General features: G+C 45.5%; 1 protein-coding gene across 1 annotated transcript in view; it reads left to right on the top strand.

The window, feature by feature from the left end:
- The window catches only part of LOC134949511 (complement factor B-like), a 295509-nt gene that overhangs the window by 254432 nt on the left and 16054 nt on the right, over positions 1-25023 (top strand). The window contains exon 16 of the mRNA XM_063938124.1: positions 11615-11747. Within this exon, the coding sequence (XP_063794194.1) occupies positions 11615-11747 (133 nt within the window). The remainder of the gene's footprint in view (positions 1-11614; positions 11748-25023) is intronic.

The raw sequence follows: 25023 nt of genomic DNA, 5'->3' as shown, positions 1-25023 counted from the left end.
ACCGGCAGGATTTTTAAGGGCGGGACGTAGTTGTCGGTCTCCTGACCGCCAGTCACATAACTACATCCCAACTGTCCGGGTTGGCGTGACAATACAAAAAATACACTCTGTTTTAACAGTGCAGAATGAAGCTGAATGAAGGTGAGATAGGTAGTAGATAACCAGGTGGTATTACCTTGCTGGTATCAAATGCAGGGTAGGAGGTGACCAGATAGGTCCAAAGAGTAAGAAACCCCTGTGTGCTCACCACAGGAGAGTCCAACATTAAAAGACACGCATTTCGCCGGGAGGCTTGTTCACTAAGCAACTCGAGACAACTAAATGCACAATCCCACCTCCATAAAACAGGTAAGCTAATATAGGCAACAAATCTATTCACAAATACCACTTAGGAATGACCATGGACTTCAAAGTTACACAATCCACTCATATTCCAAGACACAAAGACCCTTTTCTCTATCGTCCTAAGTGGATGCTGGGGTTCCTGAAAGGACCATGGGGAATAGCGGCTCCGCAGGAGACAGGGCACAAAAGTAAAGCTTTTACAGGTCAGGTGGTGTGTACTGGCTCCTCCCCCTATGACCCTCCTCCAGACTCCAGTTAGATTTTTGTGCCCGGCCGAGAAGGGTGCAATTCTAGGTGGCTCTCATAAAGAGCTGCTTAGAGAGTTTAGCTTAGGTTTTTTATTTTACAGTGATTCCTGCTGGCAACAGGATCACTGCAACGAGGGACAGAGGGGAGAAGAAGTGAACTCACCTGCGTGCAGGATGGATTGGCTTCTTGGCTACTGGACATGAAGCTCCAGAGGGACGATCACAGGTACAGCCTGGATGGTCACCGGAGCCACGCCGCCGGCCCCCTCACAGATGCTGAAGCAAGAAGAGGTCCAGAATCGGCGGCTGAAGACTCCTGCAGTCTTCTTAAGGTAGCGCACAGCACTGCAGCTGTGCGCCATTTTCCTCTCAGCACACTTCACACGGCAGTCACTGAGGGTGCAGGGCGCTGGGGGGGGGGCGCCCTGGGAGGCAAATGAAAACCTTTAAAAAGGCTAAAAATACCTCACATATAGCCCCAGAGGCTATATGGAGATATTTACCCCTGCCTAAATGTACTAAATAGCGGGAGACGAGCCCGCCGAAAAAGGGGCGGGGCCTATCTCCTCAGCACACGGCGCCATTTTCTGTCACAGCTCCGCTGGTCAGGAAGGCTCCCAGGTCTCTCCCCTGCACTGCACTACAGAAACAGGGTATAACAGAGAGGGGGGGCAAAATAAATGGCAATATATTAATATAAAAGCAGCTATAAGGGAGCACTTAATCATAAGGCTATCCCTGTCATATATAGCGCTTTTTGGTGTGTGCTGGCAGACTCTCCCTCTGTCTCCCCAAAGGGCTAGTGGGTCCTGTCTTCGTATAGAGCATTCCCTGTGTGTCTGCTGTGTGTCGGTACGTGTGTGTCGACATGTATGAGGACGTTATTGGTGTGGAGGCGGAGCAATTGCCAAATATGAGGATGTCACCTCCTAGGGGGTCGACACCAGAATGGATGCCTTTATTTGTGGAATTACGGGATAGCGTCAACTCGCTTAAGCAGTCGTTTGCCGACATGAGGCGGCCGGACACTCAATTAGTGCCTGTCCAGGCGCCTCAAACACCGTCAGGGGCTGTAAAACGCCCCTTGCCTCAGTCGGTCGACACAGACCCAGACACAGGCACTGATTCCGGTGGTGAAGGTGACGAATCAACCGTATTTTCCAGTAGGGCCACACGTTATATGATTTTGGCAATAAAGGAGATGTTACATTTAGCTGATACTACAGGTACCACTAAACAGGGTATTATGTGGGGTGTGAAAAAACTACCAGTAGTTTTTACCGAATCAGAAGAATTAAATGACGTGTGTGATGAAGCGTGGGGTGCCCCGATAAAAAACTGCTAATTTCAAAGAAGTTATTGGCTTTATACCCTTTCCCGCCAGAGGTTAGGGAGCGCTGGGAAACACCTCCTAGGGTGGACAAAGCGCTAACACGCTTATCAAAACAAGTGGCGTTACCCTCTCCTGAGACGGCCGCACTTAAAGATCCATCAGATAGGAGGATGGAAAATATCCAAAAAGGTATATACACACATGCAGGTGTTATACTACGACCAGCTATTGCGACTGCCTGGATGTGCAGTGCTGGGGTAGTTTGGTCAGAGTCCCTGATCGAAAATATTGATACCCTGGACAGGGACAATATTTTACTGTCGTTAGAACAAATAAAGGATGCATTTCTTTATATGCGTGATGCACAGAGAGATATCTGCACACTGGCATCACGGGTAAGTGCTATGTCCATTTCGGCCAGAAGAGCTTTATGGACACGACAGTGGACAGGCGATGCGTAGAGGAGTTATTTGGGGTCGTTCTATCGGATTTGGTGGCCACGGCTACGGCCGGGAAATCCACCTTTCTACCTCAAGTCACTCCCCAACAGAAAAAGGCACCGACCTTTCAACCGCAGCCCTTTCGTTCCTTTAAAAATAAGAGAGCAAAGGGCTATTCATATCTGCCACGAGGCAGAGGACGAGGGAAGAGACAGCAACAGGCAGCTCCTTCCCAGGAACAGAAGCCCTCCCCGGCTTCTACAAAAGCCTCAGCATGACGCTGGGGCTTCGCAAGCGGACTCGGGGGCGGTAGGCGGTCGTCTCAAGAATTACAGCGCGCAGTGGGCTCACTCGCAGGTAAATCCCTGGATCCTGCAGATAATATCTCAGGGGTACAGGTTGAAATTAGAGACAGAGCCACCTCGCCGTTTCCTGAAGTCTGCTTTACCAACGTCCCCCTCAGAAAGGGAGACGGTTTTGGAAGCCATTCACAAGCTGTATTCTCAGCAGGTGATAGTCAAGGTACCTCTTCTACAACAAGGGAAGGGGTATTATTCCACTCTTTTTGTGGTACCGAAGCCGGATGGCTCGGTAAGGCCTATTCTAAATCTGAAGTCCTTGAACCTGTACATAAAGAAGTTCAAGTTCAAGATGGAGTCACTCAGAGCAGTGATAGCGAACCTGGAAGAAGGGGACTTTATGGTATCCTTGGACATCAAGGATGCGTATCTCCACGTTCCAATTACCCCTCACACCAGGGGTACCTCAGGTTCGTTGTACAAAACTGTCACTATCAGTTTCAGACGCTGCCGTTTGGTTTGTCCACGGCACCTCGGGTCTTTACAAGGGTAATGGCCGAGATAATATTTCTTCTTCGAAGAAAAGGCGTATTAATTATCCCATACTTGGACGATCTCCTAATAAGGGCAAGGTCCAGAGAACAGCTAGAGATGGGTTTAGCACTATCTCAAGAGGTGCTAAAGCAGCACGGATGGATTCTGAATATTCCAAAATCCCAATTAATGCCGACAACTCGTCTGCTGTTCCTGGGGATGATTCTGGACACAGTTCAGAAAAAGGTTTTTCTTCCCGAAGAAAAAGCCAAGGAGTTATCTGACCTGGTCAGGAACCTCCTAAAACCAGGAAAGGTGTCTGTACATCAATGCACAAGAGTCCTGGGAAAAAATGGTAGCTTCTTACGAAGCAATCCCTTTCGGCAGATTCCATGCAAAGGGATCTGTTGGACAAATGGTCAGGGTCGCATCTTCAGATGCACCTGCGGATAACCCTGTCGCCGAGGACAAGGGTATCCCTTCTGTGGTGGTTGCAGGAGGCTCATCTATTGGAGGGCCGCAGATTCGGCATGCAGGATTGGATCCTGGTGACCACGGATGCCAGCCTGAGAGGCTGGGGAGCAGTCACACAGGGAAGAAATTTCCAGGGAGTGTGGTCGAGCCTGAAAAAGTCTCTTCACATAAGCATTCTGGAACTAAGAGCAATCTACAATGCTCTAAGCCAGGCGGAACCTCTGCTTCAAGGAAGACCGGTGTTGATCCAGTCGGACAACATCACGGCAGTCGCCCATGTAAACAGACAGGGCGGCACAAGAAGCAGGAGGGCAATGGCAGAAGCTGCCAGGATCCTTCGCTGGGCGGAGAATCACGTGATAGCACTGTCAGCAGTATTCATCCCGGGCGTGGACAACTGGGAAGCAGACTTCCTCAGCAGACACGACCTTCACCCGGGAGAGTGGGGACTTCATCCAGAAGTTTTCCACATGCTATTAAACCGTTGGGTAAAACCAATGGTGGACATGATGGCGTCTCGCCTCAACAAAACACTGGACAGGTATTGCGCCAGGTCAAGAGATCCGCAGGCAATAGCTGTGGACGCGCTGGTAACACCTTGGGTGTACCAGTCGGTATATGTGTTTCCTCCTCTGCCTCTCATACCAAAGGTATTGAGGATTATACGGCAAAGAGGAGTAAGACTAGTGGCTCCGGATTGGCCAAGAAGGACTTGGTACCCGGAACTTCAAGAGATGGTCACGGACGATCCGTGGCTTCTACTTCTGAGAAGGGACCTGCTTCAGCAGGGTCCTTGTCTTTTTCAAGACTTACCGCGGCTGCGTTTGACGGCATGGCGTTTGAATGCCAGATCCTAAAAGGAAAAGGCATTCCAGAAGAAGTCATTCCTACCTTGATAAAGGCAAGGAAGGAAGTCACCGCGAAGCATTATCGCCGTATTTGGCGAAAATATGTTGCGTGGTGCGAGCAGCGGAGTGCTCCGATGGAGGAATTTCAACTGGGTCGTTTTCCTACATTTCCTGCAATCAGGATTGTCTATGGGTCTCAAATTGGGATCTATTAAGGTTCGAATTTCGGCCCTATCAATATTCTTCCAAAAAGAATTGGCCTCAGTCCCTGAGGTCCAGATTTTTATCAAAGGAGTACTGCATATACAGCCTCCTGTGGTGCCTAAGGTGGCACCGTGGGATCTAAATGTAGTTTTAGATTTCCTCAAATCCAATTGGTTTGAACCACTAAAGAATGTGGATTTGAAATATCTCACATGGAAAGTGACTATGTTACTGGCCCTGGCTTCGGCCGGGAGAGTATCTGAACTGGCGGCTTTGTTTTATAAAAGCCCTTATTTAATTTTCCATTCGACATAGGGCAGAGCTGCGGATGCGTCCGCATTTTCTCCCTAAGGTGGTATCAGCGTTTCACCTGAACCAGCCTATTGTAGTGCCTGCGGCTACAGACGACTTGAAGGACTCCAAGTTGTTGGACGTTGTCAGAGCCTTAAAAATATACATTTAAAGGACGGCTGGAGTCAGAAAATCTGACTCGCTGTTTATACTGTATGCACCCAACAAGTTGGGTGCACCTGCTTCTAAGCAGTCGATTGCTCGTTGGATTTGTAACAAAATTCAACTTGTACATTCTGTGGCAGGCCTGCCACAGCCTAAATCTGTTAAGGCCCATTCCGCAAGGAAGGTGGGCTCATCTTGGGCGGCTGCCCGAGGGGTCTCGGCATTACAACTCTGCCGAGCAGCTACGTGGTCAGGGGAGAACACGTTTGTAAATTTTTACAAATTTGATACCCTGGCAAAGGAGGACCTGGAGTTCTCTCATTCGGTGCTGCAGAGTCATCCGCACTCTCCCGCCCGTTTGGGAGCTTTGGTATGATCCCCATGGTCCTTTCAGGAACCCCAGCATCCACTTAGGACGATAGAGAAAATAAGAATTTACTTACCGATAATTCTATTTCTCGGAGTCCGTAGTGGATGCTGGGCGCCCATCCCAAGTGCGGATTATCTGCAATACTTGTACATAGTTATTGTTAACTAATTCGGGTTATTGTTTAGGAAGCCATCTTTCAGAGGCTCCTCTGTTATCATACTGTTAACTGGGTTTAGATCACAAGTTGTACGGTGTGATTGGTGTGGCTGGTATGAGTCTTACCCGGGATTCAAAATCCTCCCTTATTGTGTACGCTCGTCCGGGCACAGTACCTAACTGGAGTCTGGAGGAGGGTCATAGGGGGAGGAGCCAGTACACACCACCTGACCTGTAAAAGCTTTACTTTTGTGCCCTGTCTCCTGCGGAGCCGCTATTCCCCATGGTCCTTTCAGGAACCCCAGCATCCACTACGGACTCCGAGAAATAGAATTATCGGTAAGTAAATTCTTATTTTTAAACTCCCTATAGCTTTTCACACGCAACCAATCTTGTGTCGGGTTCCCTTAACCGTGTGCCCTTATGGAAGAGAGGTGGGGTTTTGTTGAGTCCATGGTGCAGATGTGAATAACCAAAGGCTACTTGAGTGTTGTATACAAGTTAGAGAGTTAAAAGATAGACAGTCATTAGGTCAAATCCATCTGGTCATCAGTCAAAAGTCCCACAGGGTCAAAAGTCTGACAGTCAAAATGTTGGCACAACATTTTTTTGGTGATATTTTGTGTTTTTGAAAGCATTTTCCCCACATTTGTTGCACTTCGTCCCCTTGTGGGCTCGCTTCACTCACTACAGGTTCACTAAAGGTAATAGTTTGTAAAATGGATAGTGAATGGAATAAATAGGATTTTAATTTCCTTCCGGTAAATCCTTTTCTCGTAGTCCGTGGAGGATGCTGGGGTCCACATTAGTACCATGGGGAATAGGTGGGTCCACTAGGGGCCACTGGCACTTTAAGATTTTGAGAGTGTGGGCTGGCTCCTCCCTCTATGCCTCTCCTTCCAGACTCAGTATAGGAACTGTGCCTGAGGAGACGGGCAACCTCCATGCCATCAAATGTAGCCACTATAAGTCTTGATAAGCGAATGGCACCAGCTGCAGCAGGTCCTCCCGAAGAGGAAGAGGCCTCGGCTCTTCCAGCAGTAGATCCAGAAGATCCGCGTAGCCCTTCTTGGCCAGTCCGGTGCAATGAGGATTGCATGAACTCCTGTTCTCCTTATGAGCTTTAGAATTCTTGAAATTAGTGGAAGTGGAGGAAACACGTACACCGACTGGAACACCCATGGAGTTACCAGGGTGTCCACCGCCACTGCCTGCGGGTCTCTTGACCTGAAGCAATACCTCTGAAGTTTTTTGTTGAGGCTGGAGGCCATTATGTCTATTTGAGGATCCCCCCAAAGATTTGTCACCTCTGTGAACACCTCTGGATGGAGATCCCTCTCCTGGATGGAGATCGTGTCTGCTGAGGAAGTCTGCTTCCCAGTTGTCCACTCCCGGAATGAAGATTGCTGACAGCGCCACCGCGTGTTTTTCCGACCAGAGGATGATTTTTGTTACCTCTGACATTTCAGCTCTGCTCTTCGTTCCGCCTTGTCTGTTTATGTAAGCCACTGTCGTCACATTGCCCGACTGTACCTGAATGGCCTGATCTTTCAGAAGATGTGCCGCTTGTAGAAGACCATTGTACATGGCTCTTAGTTCCAGAATGTTTATTGGAAGTCCGGATTCCAAGCTTGACCACCTTACTTGGAAGGTTTCCCCTTGAGTGACTGCACCCCAGCCCCGGAGACTTGCATCCGTGGTTAGAAGGATCCAGTCCTGAATCCTGAACCTGCGGCCCTCCAGAAGGTGAGGCATTTGTAGCCACCAGAGTAGTGAAATCCTTGCTTTTGGCGACAGACGTATCCTCAGGTGCATGTGTAGGTGAGAACCCGACCACTTGTCTAGGAGATGTAATTGGAAGGATCGAGCATGAAACCTTCCGAACTGCAGAGCCTTGTAAGAGGCAACCATCTTCCCCAAATGCACTGATGAATCGATACCCGGGCTGGCTTCAGGACAACCCGGACCATTGATTGTATCACCAACGCTTTCTCCACCGGTAGAAACACCCTCTGCACTTCCGTGTCGAGGATCATCCCCAGGAAAGATAATCTCCTTGTCGGCTCCAAACGTGACTTTGGAAGGTTCAGGATCCAACCATGAACCCTGAGCAGATGAGTCGTGAGAGCAATGGACTGCAACAGCTTCTCCCTGGACAACACCTTTATCAGCAGATCGTCCAGTTATGGAATTATGTTCACTCCGTGTCTGCGGTGGAGAACCATCATCTCTGCAATCACCTTGGTGAACACCCTCGGTGCCGTGGAGAGACCGAATGGCACTGAAACTGATAGTGACTGTCTAACAGTACAAATCTGAGATAAGCCTGGTGCGGAGGCCAAATCAAAATGTGGAGATACGCATCCTTGATATCTAAGGATACCAGAAACTTCCCCTCCTCCAGACTTGAGATCACAGCTCTCAGAGACTCCATTTTGAATTTGATTTCAAGTTTAAAATCGGTCTGACCGAACCATCTGGTTTCGGTACAACAAAAAGGTTTGAATAGTAACCCATGTTGTGCATATGAGGTGGAACTGGGACAATGACCTCTGACCTTTCCAATTTCTAGATAGCTTTTAGTAGGACAGTTCTGTCTGTCAGTAAAGCTGGCAAGTCTTATTTGAAGAATCGTGAGGCTTCTGGTCCTGGGAGCCTGCGGGTGCAGGCTTTTTGGATTTTGCCTGCCCACCTCTAAAGAAGGTGGTCGGAGGATTGGACTTTTTTGTCTTAGCTTTCCGAAAGGACTGCGATGCCGATGAAGAAAGAGGTTTCTTCGTAGAAGGTGCAGCCGAGGGAAGAAAAGGTGACTTACCAAAATCCACGCATCCAATGCTTCCCCAAATAGAGCCTGACCTGTGTAGGGTAGGTTCTCCACACTTCTCCTGGATTCCACGTCTGCAGACCATTGGCGTAGCCAGAGTCCCCTGCGAGCTGGGACAGACATGGAAGATATCCTTACAGTCAGCGTACCCAGGTCCTTCATGGATTCCACCATGAATCCCGCAGAATCCTGTATGTTACGTAAAAATAATTCAATGTCACTTCCATCCAGTGAATCCAAATCCTCTAGTAATGTGCCTGACCACTTTACTATAGCTTTAGAGATCCATGCGCAGGCAGTAGTAGGCCTCAGCCCCACCCCTGAAGCAGTGTATATGGATTTGAGTGTAATGTCAATCTTATGATCCGCCGGTTCTTTTAACGTGGTAGATCCAGGGACAGGTAAAAACACCTTTTTCGACAGTCTGGAAAAAGACGCGTCAACTATGGGTGGGTTTTCCCATTTTTTCCTCTCTTCCTCCGGGAAGGGAAAAGCAACCAGAACCCTTTTTGGGATCTGGATTTTTTTCTCCGGGTTTTCCCAGGATTGTTCAAATAAAGCGTTTAATTCTTTAGACGCAGGGAAGGTTAGCGAAGCTTTCTTATTGTCTGTGAAGTAAGCCTACTCAACCTGCTCAGGTGTTGTGTCAGTAATATTTAACACATCTCTAATGGCCTCAATCATTAGCTGCACCCCTTTTGCAAGGGATGCCACCCCCCTCAGCACATCCCCGTCACTGTCTGCCGTGTCAGAATCGGTATCCGCATCATCTTGCATATTCTGGGCAAGTGCACGTTTCTGTGGGTACATACTAGAGGATTTTGAAGGAATAGGAACAGAACCTGACTAAACCGCCATAGATTTCATTAAAACCTGAGTTTCAGTCTCAGTATGAGCTACCCTAGTAGAGATCTGAGAGATCATACCCTTAATAGAGGTTAACCACTCAGACTCATTAGTAGGGATCTAAGACATTACATTCCTGTGTACATGGAATGGATTCCTCCTGAGAAGAAATGTCCTCTGCAGCATAAGAGACAGAGTCCCTAGACATGGCTATGTGAGAAACAAACACCAACACACACACAGGGAAATGTCAGACACAGTTTCCCCCAAGTATGCCACAGAGAAACACAGAGATTAGAGTCAACCCACACACAGCGCTTTCCTAAGTAGATACTGTATAATACCACTACCTGGTGCTTACTGTGTACCTTAATAGACTACACAGTATTTACACAGCCTCACTCCCCTTCTACATCCCCCTGGTTCCGCACAGGTTAGCTGGAGTTGCTTGGAAGGACAGCTCTCCCTGTCAGCGTCTCTGTAGAGGATCTGCAGGCAGGAAAATGGTGCTGAATGCTGCTGGGTCCGCTCTGAGGAGAAGCTCCGCCCCTTTAACATGGCGCTGCTTCCCGCTCTTCATTGTTTTATACTGGCCTGTGGATTGTTGCTGGCAGTGTAACCGCGGTCTCTGACAGGCTTGTGACCAGTGTAGGGTATAGGCGCTGGCTCAGGGCGCCCCTCACAGCACCGCACTATGTACCACTGAGCCTCCGGAGCGCAGTTAATACTGCGCTCCTACCCTGTTGCCGCCATCTTCACACTGGCTCCCCGCTTGCCTGGGGTGACTCACTTGCCACCGGAATCTTCTGGCTCTGTAAGGGGGTGGCGGCATGCTGTGGGAGTGAGCGGTCGCCTGGGGCGGTTAACGATCATCACCATCAGGAGCTCAGTGTCCTGTCAGAGTAGATAGTGGCTCAGACACCTCAGGGCGGACACTACTCCCCCCCTTAGTCCCACGAAGCAGGGAGGCTGTTGCCAGCAGCCTCCCTGTGCCTAAATAACTCTTAGAAATAAAGAAAACTAAAGGAGCTCTAGGAGCTCCCCTAGCTGTGACCGGCTCCTCCGGGCACATTTTCTAAACTAAGTCTGGTAGGAGGGACATAGAGGGAGGAGCCAGCCCACACTCTCAAACTCTTAAAGTGCTAATGGCTCCTAGTGGACCTGTCTATATCCCATGGTACTAATGTGGACCCCAGCATCCTCTAGGAAGTAATAGAAAAAAAGTTGTAAAAGCATAAATACAATCCCTAAAAAACCTGTGTTGACCTTTTGACCCTATAGAGCTTTTGACTCGTACTTTTGACCCTCTCTGACCTTTGACCCGGTCGGACTTTTGACTGTCGACCATATAGTGTTGACACCATGTGGCTATCTTTTAACTGTTTATCAACCGCCTCCCAGGCTCCTTGCATTAACAAACCACATGAAGATGTCCCGATGATGAATTGTAGGGGGTAATTCTGAGTTGATCGCAGCAGGAAATTTTTTTGCAGTTGGGCAAAACCATGTGCACTGCAGGGGAGGCAGATATAATATTTGCAGAGAGAGTTAGATTTGGGTGTGGTGAGTTCAATCTGCAATCTAAATTGCAGTGTAAAAATAAAGTAGCCAGTATTTACCCTGCACAGAAACAAAATAACCCACCCAAATCTAACTCTCTGCACATGTTATATCTGCCTCCCCTGCAGTGCACTTGGTTTTGCCCAACTGCTAAAAAATTTCCTGCTGCAATCAACTTGGAATTACCCCCGTAGTGTGATATTTCCATGTGACAGCCTGGTGTGAAATCCTGTAGCTTTATAAACAAAGGGGGTTACAGTGTTTGTGCTGAGGGGCAACAAAGAGATTATCCTATTTATCAGTTGCCAATTTCTGTGAGGACTTCTTTATGTACTATTTAAAACTATTCTTAAAATCTTTGATGAGTATCCTGTAACTATACAGTAATGTGACACTAACCCTAAGAAATTTCCGGGTAACTAATTGCTGAGCTCGATAACAGCAAAGCCAGGTTTTAGAATAGCGATTCAGAAGGAAACAGACCACTGCCCACGTTATAGAGAACTTTGCAGCTGAAGGTCATTCCTGTGCACAATCACAGTGTGATAAATGTGTGACACTTGTCCTTCCCATAATTATATATTCTTTGTTCTGCACCCACTCCCTGTGCTCTGCTCTTCCTTGTATATCTGTATCTCCCTTCCTGCATCTCATCTCTCTCTCCTCCATCTCCACAGAGGGAAGCCTGCCTCGCAGATACCAGTAAAATTCCAGATTTTGAGAATGTGACCAACATTAGAGATGTTGTGACCGACAATTTCTTTTGCACAGGGGGTATAGACCCAGTAGTTGATCCTCAAACATGTAAAGGTAATTTATTATTATGTGTTAATTTTCTCTTTAGTGTTCTTTCATCTTTTTCCAAGTGTGTTACATCCCTTTCAGTTTCTGTACCTTGTAAATGCAGTTTGTTGTATTTTCCCTTCTTTGTTTTAAATGGCTTCCAGTTCTTTTTTTTTACTGCTTTCCTGCCCCTCATCTTTCGCCAATTACTACTGTCTTTTCTCTTCTGTTTCTCTATTTTATGCCTTCCTGTACTGTACATCTAATTGCTGCCTTCCTGAATCTCCTGTACTGTACATCCAATTGCTGCTTTCCTGTACCTCCTGTACTGTACATCTAGTTGCTGCCTTCCTGTACTGTACATCTAGTTGCTGCCTTCCTGTACTTCCTGTACTGTACATCAAAATGCGGCCTTCCTGAATCTCCTGTACTGTACATCTAATTGCTGCCTTCCTGTATTCCTTCTGTACTGTACCTCTAATTACTGCCTTCCTGTATCTCCTGTACTGTACATCTAATTGCCGTCTTACTGTACCTCCTGTACTGTACATCTAATTACTGCCTTCATGTACCTCCTGTACTGTACATTTAGTTGCTGCCTTCCTGTACCTCCTGTACTGTACATCTAATTACTGCCTTGCTGTACCTCCTGTACTGTACATCTAATTACTGCCTTTCTGTACCTCATGTACTATAATCTAATTGCTGCCTTCCTGTACCTCCTGTACTGTACATCTAATTGCTACCTTCCTGTACTTCCTGTAGTGTACATCTAATTGCTTCCTTCCCATGTCTTCTGTACTGTACCTCTAATTGTTGCCTTCCTGTACTTCCTGTACTGTAAATCTAATTACTGCCTTCCTGTACCTCATGTACTGTACATCTAATTACTGCCTTTCTGTATCTCTTGTACTATAATCTAATTGCTGCCTTCCTGTACCTCCTGTACTGTACATCTAATTGCTACCTTCCTGTACTTCCTGTACTGTAAATCTAATTACTGCCTTCTTGTACATCCTGTACTGTACATCTAATGACTGCCTTCCTGTACCTCATGTACTGTACATCTAATTACTGCCTTTCTGTATCTCTTGTACTATAATCTAATTGCTGCCTTCCTGTACCTCCTGTACTGTACATCTAATTGCTACCTTCCTGTACCTCCTGTAGTGTACATCTAATTGCTGCCTTTCCATGACTCCTGTACTGTACCTCTAATTGCTGCCTTCCTGTACATCTTGTACTGTACATCTAACTGCTGCATTCCTGTACCTACTGTACTGTACATCTAATTGCTGCCTTCCTGTGTCTCCTGTACTGTACACCTAATTGCTACCTTCCTGTATCTCATTTACTGTACACCTGACTGCTGCCTTCCCTTGTCTCCTGTACTGTACCTCTAATTGCTGCCTTCCCATACCTCCTGTACTGTACATCAAATTGCTGCCATCCCGTACCTCCTGTACTGTATATCTAATTGCTGCCTTCCTGTACTGAACATCTTATTATTGCCTTCCTGTACCTCCTGTGTATCTAATTTTCCTGTCCTCTTTGATTTTGCCGGTAGTGTCACCACATGAGGAAACTATTGCCTTATGAGTTATTCTTGGAAATGCGAGTTCAACTGCATTTACCCCATCTGTCCAGAATGTCTGCTCAAATTGATTGGGTGTTCCTGTGCCAAAATCACTGTAAACACACTGTTGTGCTTAAATGAGTTTTAGTACTGGTACTGCTATGTGGCCGAATATTTGACCACAGTATTCAAGTTTCCAAGATGTACTTAGCAATGGAAATCTGAGGTTCTCCCCACATTGGGACTCTACTGATGATCTCCCATTTGGGAAGAATCATCCTTGTGAGCAGATTTACAGGTATCTTCATTAATTACCTGAGACCCAAGCAACGTGATAACAGATTAAGGCGATGTCAATAGAATAAGTAGGGAACTGGGTTCTTTTTTGTTTTAGAAAAAAGGTGAATGTGTCTGGTCTTGTATTCATTATCGAGGTCGTAATGCTGTCACTAAGTGATGAGAGGAAGATGACCTTTAATACTTGAGATGATTCCCCAAGCCCTGCTGGCTGGGAGAGATGCTCTGCATCACAGGCCATTCCCCAGATTTGTTTCATCTCAAGACTTTGCATTTTGGGCATGGCCTATGATGCAACCATCTCTCCAGAGCCAGCTGAGTTTGGTGAATCAGTAGAGGAGAGCCGGAGACTCACTCTGCAACAGCCATACATGTTTCCAGCACTGAATGCTGTGAGAGAGTGATGAACACCACACACAGGACTTCCTGCAGCCATCACAAATTACCGGATCTGGAGATGTTTTTATAGACCTTGTATTTACTACTGAGGCCTCAGCAAAATCACTCTAGATTGTTAACTGATGTATTAAGTTACATCCGTGGAGCTCTAATATTCACTAAACTCCATTTACCCCAGCAATATTTATACATTTTGTTAACTGATTCTTTTGTTGCCATTTTCATTTATATTTATACTTGGATAATATCTTAATTTCTCCTTGGATTTCTCCCCTTGTGGAAAACTTGACAAGATGGTTCCTCAGATGAATGCTGAAAAGGATTCCTGTTATTCTGCATTGGCCCCTAGTTATAAAAGAAATACAAACATTTATAGTATTTACTAATTATTAGCATTTCACTAAAAAATACACTTCTGGGATAGCTCCCATAACTTCTCTCACCAAAAGTAAAAAAACTATCCTTTAATTATAATGGTTTTCCCTTTAACTCATGTGCTATAACACCTAGAGCCCGCTCTACACTTCCCTTACAGATAGACACGTCCACAGTTGGATCAGAAACAGTTTTATATTGGTGCACTTATAAGAAAATAAGTAATCCATGAGACTTTTTGTTTTAATTCTTCCAATATAGTTGTTATAGGATTTTTTTTTATCCCCATACTAGTGATACAATACCTTGGGTCTTATTAATAACTAATCTTTTTAATTATTGGGATATGGTGCAACTTGCGACTTTTAACATGACATCTCAGATGACCTTTAGAGGCATTGCTTTACACAACCTTTTTATAACATTCACCAACCCTAAACAATGCATCCCAGTTGGCATTTGCAATGCTAGTGCATCCTAACTAGAAATTGCGACTGATAAAGCTAAATATTTATCTTATATAAAACCCTTTAAGAGGTCTAAGAACACTGTACGCTATTTACGTATGGAGTACCGTAAGGGTACGCTCGTTGCGTAACAATCGCTGAGCCGTGGTCGAGACGCTCAAGCGTCACGTTCGCTCACGGCCAAGGGATCACAGGCAGGCACGCTATTGGCTGCCGACTAACGTAATGATTCGCTATAGCGTAGCGGACGCTCGGGACCACGAGGAGATCACCAGCGGCGCTGACGCTCACAATGTTAAACCTTTATATCTAAAACAGTGTATTATGCAGTAAAACCTTAGTGTAATGATAGAATGTAAATGCAACACGGTATAACCTTATTAACTTAAAAGCTGTTCGAGCGTCACCGACGCTCTGAGAATACTTAACACTATAAGAAATACACAGATACCGTGCTCAGGGTCCAACGCCTTATATATATATTATGAATGATATACTTGCAAAAGAATTAATACAATACAAGTCATACACTACAATATAACATAGACTAACTAACCAGATAACTACACAGGAAATACAATACAATACAATTACGTTTTAAGGGAAAATAAGAGAGAAAGAGAAGAGAGAGAGAGAAATGGCTCACAATAACAGTAAGATCAATATGATTGCGGAGAAACACTTACGCACAAGGGGAAACGATCGCATGCGCCTCGATATCCAGCTCCCGATTATCAGCAATGAGAACCGTTGAAGAGAGTGAACTGGATATGGTCGGCTTGTCTATTTATGCCCCACACACAATACAATTCAATGGTCCCTACAATCTCATTGTTCATTGGACACAGGAATTCGGCTTCGCATTATAACAAAGGGTCATAGGTTGATTCATACAGGTGGGCTGTGGCTACTTCCAACTGTTCAGGTGGGTGGGATACTGGGTTTCCCGCCGCATGGCTAAGTAAGAGCAAATAATAGTATATGGACATAAACTTCTTATGTCCATAACTATTCGCACGAGCGATTAATCCGCTCCAAACCAACACCGGAATATTGCTAATTAAATACCCTTCCGATGGATACTAAACACCACTGTATGACCCCTGTTAGACCCTTTGTACAATACAAAGAGGCATCTCTCTGTCCAGGAACATGCTATATTAACTAAACTTTCAGAATCTATCAAAGGGACCATAATCTACAAAATACATTATATAGTGAATTTATGTAACGATTGAGTCGCACGCTACGAACACATACACTCTACCGTAAATACGCATACCGCGCCCCTGCGGGTGCATGTAACAGCGGGTATGCGCATGCACGGGAGAGCGCACGCATGCGCAGCACGGACCCGTGTGAGGTGCAAATATGGTAGTGTGCATAGAGATATTTTTCTGACTTTGACAGTCCACCCTTTGGCAGTCAACAATAACTGCCACCTTCTAAAACATTTCAAAAAGAGAAAAATATATGTCAGGGGTTAATACATTTCCATGGTTGGGTAAGGGAGGAGAGAGGAGAAGGTGTGAAGAGGGTATGACCTAGTGAGATAGCAGAAGCATGTGTGTATGAATCCATGTTTGGGGGGTCATGTATCATCGTACCGTACGTGTTGTACATCAAGCTTCGAGGTATTGCGAAGTATACATTTGAATTCCTTCTTATCCCGTATTAAGGGTCTGTGGATGGGCTGTCAAACTCTACCGAGCTCTTTTCGGCTGTGGTTGTAACAAAATGGGGGAGCACATTTTAGTTGATGATACATGAATGGGGGAATTATGTGATTGCTGATATCTGTGCCTGTATTCCCTATCGACTATGTGTGTCATTACCTGAGGGTTGTAGAAATGAAGATAAAGAACACTTATGGTAAATGCAGTGGTATTCTATGTCAGGTTAATGTACATCTGTTGGTTGAAGTCTTGTTCGGTGTCTGTTGGTTGCAGTCTTCTTTGTGCTTTTGCCCATAAGGTGCGAGCAAAAGCTTATGTCAATGTCCATAGATTTACAAAAGTGTTGGGCTAGCGTAATTTTAAATTTCTAGGGAAACTGGGGATCTATGGCATAGTTCATCAAATATCTGTGTATAAGGTTGTCAAAACTTCTTCTTTAATCCATCTGTTGTCTGTATATCGGCTCATCAAATTCCTTGTCCAAGTGGGTCTTTTTACCTTGGAGGAAAACGGAAAAACAGGTGAAAGAAACGGACCGTATAATCGCATTTTCATTACATCATTGTTTCTACCGTTGAGTCATAAATCAAATCCATTGGAATTACAGTTTCCTCACTCCTCAGACTCATTACCCTAGTACTATGTTTGCACTTCATTAAAGCCTGACCGCATCTAAATATCAAACCAATTGATATGACAACACCTAAGATACATAGGAGAAACTTCCCAACATCCATTATGACTCCTTGAGCCCATTCTCCTAAACCAGAAAACCAATTTCGCGGGTTCAACCATGACACCCAACCAGTCAGCTCATTACCTACAGCAGCAAGAGTGAGATTGTGTCTCCTGCGAAATTCCCACTTCAATTGGAGAATATCGTCCATCTTTTGGTCTATGACCTCGACCGGATCCTCGGTGCTATTCGTAATATATGTGCAACATTTCACGCCGTACTGTGTTGCCAGTGTGACACACTATCCGCCTGTCACTGCTGTGAGATAATTAAGAACCATTCTATGCTGTACCAGTTCTGTTTTATAAGCTTGAAGTTCTCTTCCAGTATACCTAAACGTGTCATCATACATTTCAGTGATATTATCTAACAAATTTGCAAGCGCAGAGATGTATCTATAGTTCATCACTCCTCGAGCGGTGCGGGTGAAATCTAACGCAAGCAGAACCTGAATCCCGGTGGATTCATGGATCATGTCAGAGGCCAAATGCTCTGTCCTTTGTGTCAGTTGCCTTTTAACTACGTGCTCGTAATGGGTATGAGTATAAGGTGCTTGGGCACCACGGTGTATGTCTTTCATTTTGTCATGTGATACAGTCATTACTTCAGGCAGTACTTTTCCAATATAACACAATCCTTCAGAGTTTGGGGCAAGCCACTTATACGCCTTCCTCCCGCATATGAAATATGCATCATCGGGGAGAACATATGGGACGGAGTAAGACATAACCATATTACACATCCTCCATGTGAAATCTCCTACCCCTAATTCTCCCATCTGTTTAGTACACGTATCAGTTTGTACGATATGTGCACAGTATCCTGGTGATACCTCTCCAACTCTCGTAATCCTACTTCCTAGGGTATACCTATATCGGAAAGATTTTTCTCTACTGGCTATGTGGCGTATAAGCTCTGTATCTGTCGGCATTCTATCTGCTCTATATGAAAAGGTCATGGTTTGGTTACTCCATGACACTTCCCAATTTCCCGGCTTTCGGGGGTTGGTAATGTTAAAACATATTAGGGACTTATCCACATGATATTGGTGGAGCTTCAAACTAGGAGGACTGGAGATATTAAACCTCCTGTCCACCGGTCTCCCACCCTTTAGCTCAAGTACCTCCCCTACCGTTAAAGGAAATGGTACTAGCCCTGATTTGCTATGACCTTGAGGTACTTGAGAGCATACCCAACAATCTGTTTGATTTAACACACTACCCACTAAGGAGTGATAGTCACTCAATGGATGCCGGTCCATATGGATATTAAAACTGGATTGGCATTTCTTAATGCACCCATCCTCCACTACGTTGTCACAAAGCCTACAGATACAGTTTTCTTCAGCTAACAATCCTTCACAATTCCTTCTATTGTCAATGCTATCGGATCGTTTTCTGATACTCGCCTTTACTTGTTGGTTAAGTTGTTCTTGGAAAACTACGCCTCCATCTTTATCATCAGAACCCATTCCAGAACCTCTCTCGACCTCCATGGTACTCTCGCCGGAACAGACTGCTCTGGTCAACATCATGGTCAACAGGAAAATCCGGATCACAGTCTCTTGGGGCAAGTCCATCTTATAGGAGGAAACGAAGAAGAATGAGAAAGGGGAAAAAAAATAATTGAGGGAGATGGGATGGGAAGTTGGAGAAAAACAATAAAAGGGAACAGGGGATCGACAACTGCTTTTGATCTTGTGATCTTCGATGCTCAGGTGCCGCCTTAGTCCTCCTGGAACAGACACTCCAGTGATACAACCTCTACCGTCTGTTCCTTATCACGGGACTTCTCTGGATCAGCGACCTTCTTACAGTGGGACGAATGAACCCAAGTCTCTCTCTCAGCAACCTTCAATGCTGTAGTGCTAGTCAATAAGACCTGGTATGGTCCTTCCCATCTGTCAATAAGGCAACCTGAGCGTAGAAAATTCCGTATCATTACATAATCCCCAGGTTCAATGTCATGACAATTACTATCTGGTAAATCAGGAATCACCAACTTCAGATTATCATTTTGATTCCTTAACTGTTTACTCATGTTAATCAAGTATTTTATAGTCACTTCATTGTTACACTTCAAATCATCCTGAGGGTTAATCATAACATGCGGTTGTCGACCAAACAAGATTTCAAAGGGAGACAGATTAAGAGGGGACCTGGGAGTGGTTCTGATGCTGTACAGTACAATGGGTAAAGCTTCTGGCCATGTCAATCCTGTCTCTGCCATAACTTTACTCAGTTTATTTTTAATAGTGCTGTTCACTCTTTCCACTTTCGCACTCGCCTGTGGACGGTATGGAGTGTGCAGCTTGCTATCAATTCCCATCAACTTACACATTCCTTGAAAGACATCACCTGTAAAATGTGTACCCCTATCACTTTCGATTATTCTAGGGATACCATATCTACATACAAATTCCTGCACAATTTTCTTAGCAGTAAACATAGCGGTATTTGTGGCCGCAGAAAATGCTTCAACCCAATTTGAGAAAACATCTATACAAACAAGTACATATTTCAAATTTCGACAAGGGGGTAATTGAATGAAGTCAATCTGTATTACCTGGAAAGGGCCGCCTGCAGGTGGGATATGAGATGGTTCTGTTGGTATTGCCTTTCCGATGTTCTTTCTCAAACAGGTAAGGCATGACATTGCTCTTTTACTCGCATGAGATGAAAATCCTGGGGCGCACCAATATGCTCTTACCAACTTGCACATCCCTTCCTTGCCCAGATGAGTCAGCCCGTGAGCTGCTTCAGCCAAACATGGAAGGTATGCTCTGGGGGCCACCGGTTTACCATGTCCATCCGTCCAGAGTCCTGAGGACTCCTGGCCATATCCCTTTGCCTTCCAGACTGCCTTTTCCTGTGTGGAACACAAATTTTGCATTTCACACAACTTCTGTGTGTTGATGGTATTAAATACCATCAGTTGCGTGGTGTCTGTCTGTCTGGGGGTAGCAGCTGCTAACTTAGCAGCTTCGTCTGCTCGGCTGTTACCAAGTGATACTGGGTCCTGGCTATATGTGTGTGCTTTACACTTGATAACAGCCACTCTGTTGGGTTCCTGTATCGCTGTTAGAAGCCTTTTTATGTGAGCTGCATGCGCTACCGGTGTACCAGCTGCCGTCATGAAATTTCTGAGGCGCCATAGGGCTCCGAAATCATGGACTACCCCGAATGCGTATCTAGAATCGGTGTAGATATTGGCTGATTTTCCCTTAGCCAATTCACATGCTCTGGTTAGGGCGACCAGTTCAGCAACCTGGGCTGAGTGAGGTGGGCCTAGCGGTTCCGCTTCTATGGTGCCTTGGTCATCTACGACTGCGTATCCAGTACACAAGTCTCCCGAGTCTGACTGTCTATGACAACTACCGTCCGTGTAGAACGTAAGTTCTACATCTTCCAGTGGGTTGTCACTGATGTCAGGCCTTGCGGTAAAATTTTGGGTCAAATATTCCATACAATCATGTGTGTCTTCCTTTGTATTAAATCTTCCTTCCCCATCACTCTCATCCTCCACCCTTTGTGCCTGTCCAGGCACACCCGGGAGATATGTTGCAGGATTTAATGCACTGCATCTCTTTATGGTGATGTTTACGGGGGCCATTAGTGCCAATTCCCATCTTGTAAACCGCGCTGATGAGACGTGCCTGGTTTGGGCAGAATTTAACAAAGCTGACACTGCATGTGGTGTATGAATTGTGAGGTTGTGACCTAGCACGACGTCTTCGCTTTTCGTTACTAGCAATGCTATCGCAGCAACGCTTCGCAAGCATGTGGGGAGGGATCGCGCTACCGTGTCTAGCTGAGCGCTGTAATATGCTACCGGCCTGCTGGCATCACCGTGCTTTTGGGTTAGTATGCCTGCCGCGCAACCAGCACTTTCTGTTCCGTACAGCTCAAAGGGTTTCCCATAGTCTGGCATACCTAATGCTGGTGCCTGCGTTAGGCACTGCTTAAGTCTCTCAAATGCCATTTCGGACTCGTCTGTATGCGAAATCCGATCCGGTTTGTTCGAGGAGACCATCTCCTGCAAAGGTAACGCTAGAATGGAAAATCCTGGGATCCAGTTACGGCAATACCCACACATTCCTAAAAATGTTCTGATCTGTTGCTGAGTTTGTGGCAGAGTCATGTCTCTAATTGCTTGGATTCTATCAGCGGTCAGGTGTCTCAGTCCTTGTGTTAGACAGTGTCCCAAATATTTTACTTTAGTTTGGCATAATTGTAACTTGTCTTTGGAAACCTTGTGTCCTGTGTCTGAAAGATGAAACAGGAGCTGTTTCGTATCCTTCAGGGACGCTTCCAGTGAATCTGAACACAGCAGTAAATCATCCACATACTGTATCAATACTGATCCACTCTCTGGTTGGAAAAACTGTAAACAATCATGCAAAGCCTGGGAAAATATACTTGGACTATCTATGAATCCTTGTGGTAATCGAGTCCATGTGTATTGGACTCCTCTGTATGTAAATGCGAACAAATATTGGCTGTCAGGGTGCAGAGGTACCGAAAAGAAAGCGGAGCAGAGGTCAATAACAGTGAAAAATTTCGCAGTGGGAGGGATTTGCATAAGGATGACAGCTGGATTTGGCACTACGGGGAACTGACTCTCAACTATTTTGTTAATCCCCCTTAGATCCTGCACTAGCCTGTAACCCCTCCCCCCACTCTTTTTCACAGGGAAGATGGGACTATTGGCAGTGCTGGACGTTCTTACCAGAATGCCCTGTTGTAGCAAGCGCTCTATTACTGGGTAAACTCCTAACTCCACCTCTGGCTTCAGAGGGTATTGTGGGATTTTTGGAGCTATCCTACCATCTTTTACTTGTACAACTACCGGAGCTACGTTTGCCATTAATCCAGTGTCCTGTCCATCTTTAGTCCAAAGTGACTCTGGTATCTGGGATATCATCTCTTCTACTTGGGAGGGAGTCCTATTTGTCATAATGGTATGTGACATTAATTTTGATGGGGAGTCTAACATGTCTCGCACTTCCTGAGCGTGATTCTCAGGTATGTCCAAGAATACACCTTCAGGAGTACAATAAATGATGCACCCCATTTTACACAGTAAGTCCCTTCCCAGGAGATTAGTCGGTGCCGATGCAGCCAGCAAAAAGGAATGCTTGGTATGTAAAGGCCCTATTGTAATCTCGGCTGGTTTGCTAACAGGGTAGTGCTGGATTACTCCTGTTACTCCCATGGCTGGAATTGTCCTACCAGTGGTTCTCATGCCCACTGTCGAATTTATCACTGATTTGGCCGCCCCCGTATCTACAAGAAAGTTTAATGATTTACCAGCTACATTAATTGCAATTTCGGGTTCACTTCCAAGGCTTGCAATCAATTTTACTGGCTGCAGATTACAGGTATGGCCACACCCCTATTGGGTATGGTGACCTCCCTGAATCCCGCTGGCAGCAACTACTTGTGAGGGAGTTAGCTGGGAACAACCAGAGGCGTGCCAGTCTCTGTTCGGGGGGTATCTTTTTGTTTCCCCTGTATGTGGCTCATAACTCCGTCTCTGTGGACCCTGATCCCAATGTCGTGTGTCGTGTCGTTGTCTAGGGGGTTGATAAGATTTTTGTATATTTCTCGATCTACAGTCTCGTGCAAAGTGTCCCTGTTTGTGACAAAAATAACATGTTACCACATTTGACTTACCCACAGGGTTTGGTGATATTAACACAGGCTGTTTTGTGGTCAGGGCCTGTATACTTACTGCCATTAACTTATCACCTTGCGACTCCCTGTGTCTGGTGATATTCCGGTCGTGATCAATAGCAGCCTCTCTCAAAGTAGCCACAGACAGACCTCGCCAACATGGTTGTGTGGTCTGTACCCTAGTCTTTAATGACTCTTTTAAACCATCCATCAGTACCGATACTGCTACTTCTCGATGGTTTATGTTTGTTTTAATGTCCTCTATGCCTGTGTATTTTGCCATCTCTGATAATGCTCTGTGAAAATACTCTGCAGCTGTTTCTGACTCCTTTTTGTTTAATGGAGAATATCTTGTTCCATTTAACTACCGCTGGGAAATACTCCTTTAACTGTAAGCTTATTCTTTTTACATTATCTTTGTTGTACACATCTGTGAGAGGTACATCCTGATCTAATCCACAGTCAGCTAAAAATTGAGTTGCGTCGACATTGGAGGGTAAACAAGCCCTCAGCAATATCTGCCAATCTTTGTTATTGGGCTCTAAAGTGTTTCCTAGGTCTCTGATGTATTTTTGGCTAGCAACTAAGTCTTTTCTGGGGTCAGGGAATTCAGACACTATGGTCCTTAATTCCATTCGGGAAAACGGGCTGTACATGGCAATGTTCCTAACAGGAGTGACTCCTGAAGTGTCCGTTTTCCCATTTGGCACTACTATTACCTTAACAGGATTCATTCTAACAACATCATTCTGTGTAGATTCTACAGCCTGTGGTGAAATAGTTTCAGCATAGTGTATGGTGCCGTACTTACCCGTTGATACGACCTCACCTATCCCTCCGCTAGGGGCCTTGTTACTAATCTCGGGGGTGGAGCTGTGCCTACTGTTGTCTCTGCTATGGTGGCTGCTAGAGAGAGCGCTGATATTGTTGCCGATTCGTCCTCTTGATCACACTCCTGGGGAAAGTTCAAAACAGGGTACAACTTGCACGGGTTAATACTTGCATTGGTTAATTGGTTAACATTATCTTTAACATTTACACAGTTGCTAAGTGTTTGTTTGTTACACCTTAGTGCGTCATTCTCCGCAACCAATTTCTCTCCTGATATGTATGGTGGCGGTGGGGCCGTGGCTATCAGTTTTGCTGATAGAGCCAGATCCCGCCGCCTGAGCCAATCCTCTCTGTATGTCACCCTCCTGTTGCCACAACTGCAAATAATCATAATGCTTGATTCGTCTCTTTGCTGATTTAATGAGACATATCCTCCTCCTTAAATTCGTTAACACTTCTGGGCTGAAGCTACCTACTCTTGGGAATTTCTCCCCGTCATGTACTGTCATTCTCTCCCATTCATCACATAAAACTTCTGTGTGACTTCCGTATTTTTCACACATTACGTACCTTGCCGACCCGACTGGTCGGTTTATAGAATCAACCCGAAACCGAGGTTGATCGCCCCCTTCCTGAACAACTGGCCCCCATAATTTGCAGGTGTTACGGACCCTTACAAAAAAACCAAAATATTCACGATAGGTTGACGGTGAAGTTTACCGAGCACCTCACTCACTCGCCCACGCCGACCAATACGACCTGTTCACACTGATATAGTGCTGGCGTACTCGACCCAGGGCCCCTATTAACCTTTGTTTACTGGAAAATGCGAGTGTGATCCGAAGAGCATTAACCTTTTCCAGTAAAGGTGTGGTTGTCAGATAGTTCCTGAGTGACCAGCGAACTTCCCTTTTTGAAAAAATAAATAATTACACAAATCACGTTAGAATGTACAAATAGCGTTTGTGACCCCTTTACTCTAATGGTACTAGGTCAGATTACTAACTAATGTACACAATTACGTGCGGTACAATCGTTCAGCACATAAGCAACTAATCTTATGTACGGAGCGACCAACGGAATCGAAAATTTCGGCTGCGAATTCCTTCAGCAAGAGCTTGTGTGGCCTATATGGGTGTTGCACCAACCCTTTTTGGTGTTGTGCCTGTGGACTCTATAGCGGACTTCCTTGTCTGCTGTACCTAGACCTCCTGGTCTGCTATGACCTCCTGGTCTGCTACAGTATGACCTCCTGGTCTGCTATACTCTAA

This window comes from Pseudophryne corroboree, chromosome 8 (assembly GCF_028390025.1).
Source record: "Pseudophryne corroboree isolate aPseCor3 chromosome 8, aPseCor3.hap2, whole genome shotgun sequence".
Classification (NCBI taxonomy): Eukaryota; Metazoa; Chordata; class Amphibia; order Anura; family Myobatrachidae; genus Pseudophryne; species Pseudophryne corroboree.
Note: the sequence above shows the minus strand (reverse complement) of the source record. Positions and strands in the feature narration are given on the sequence as shown.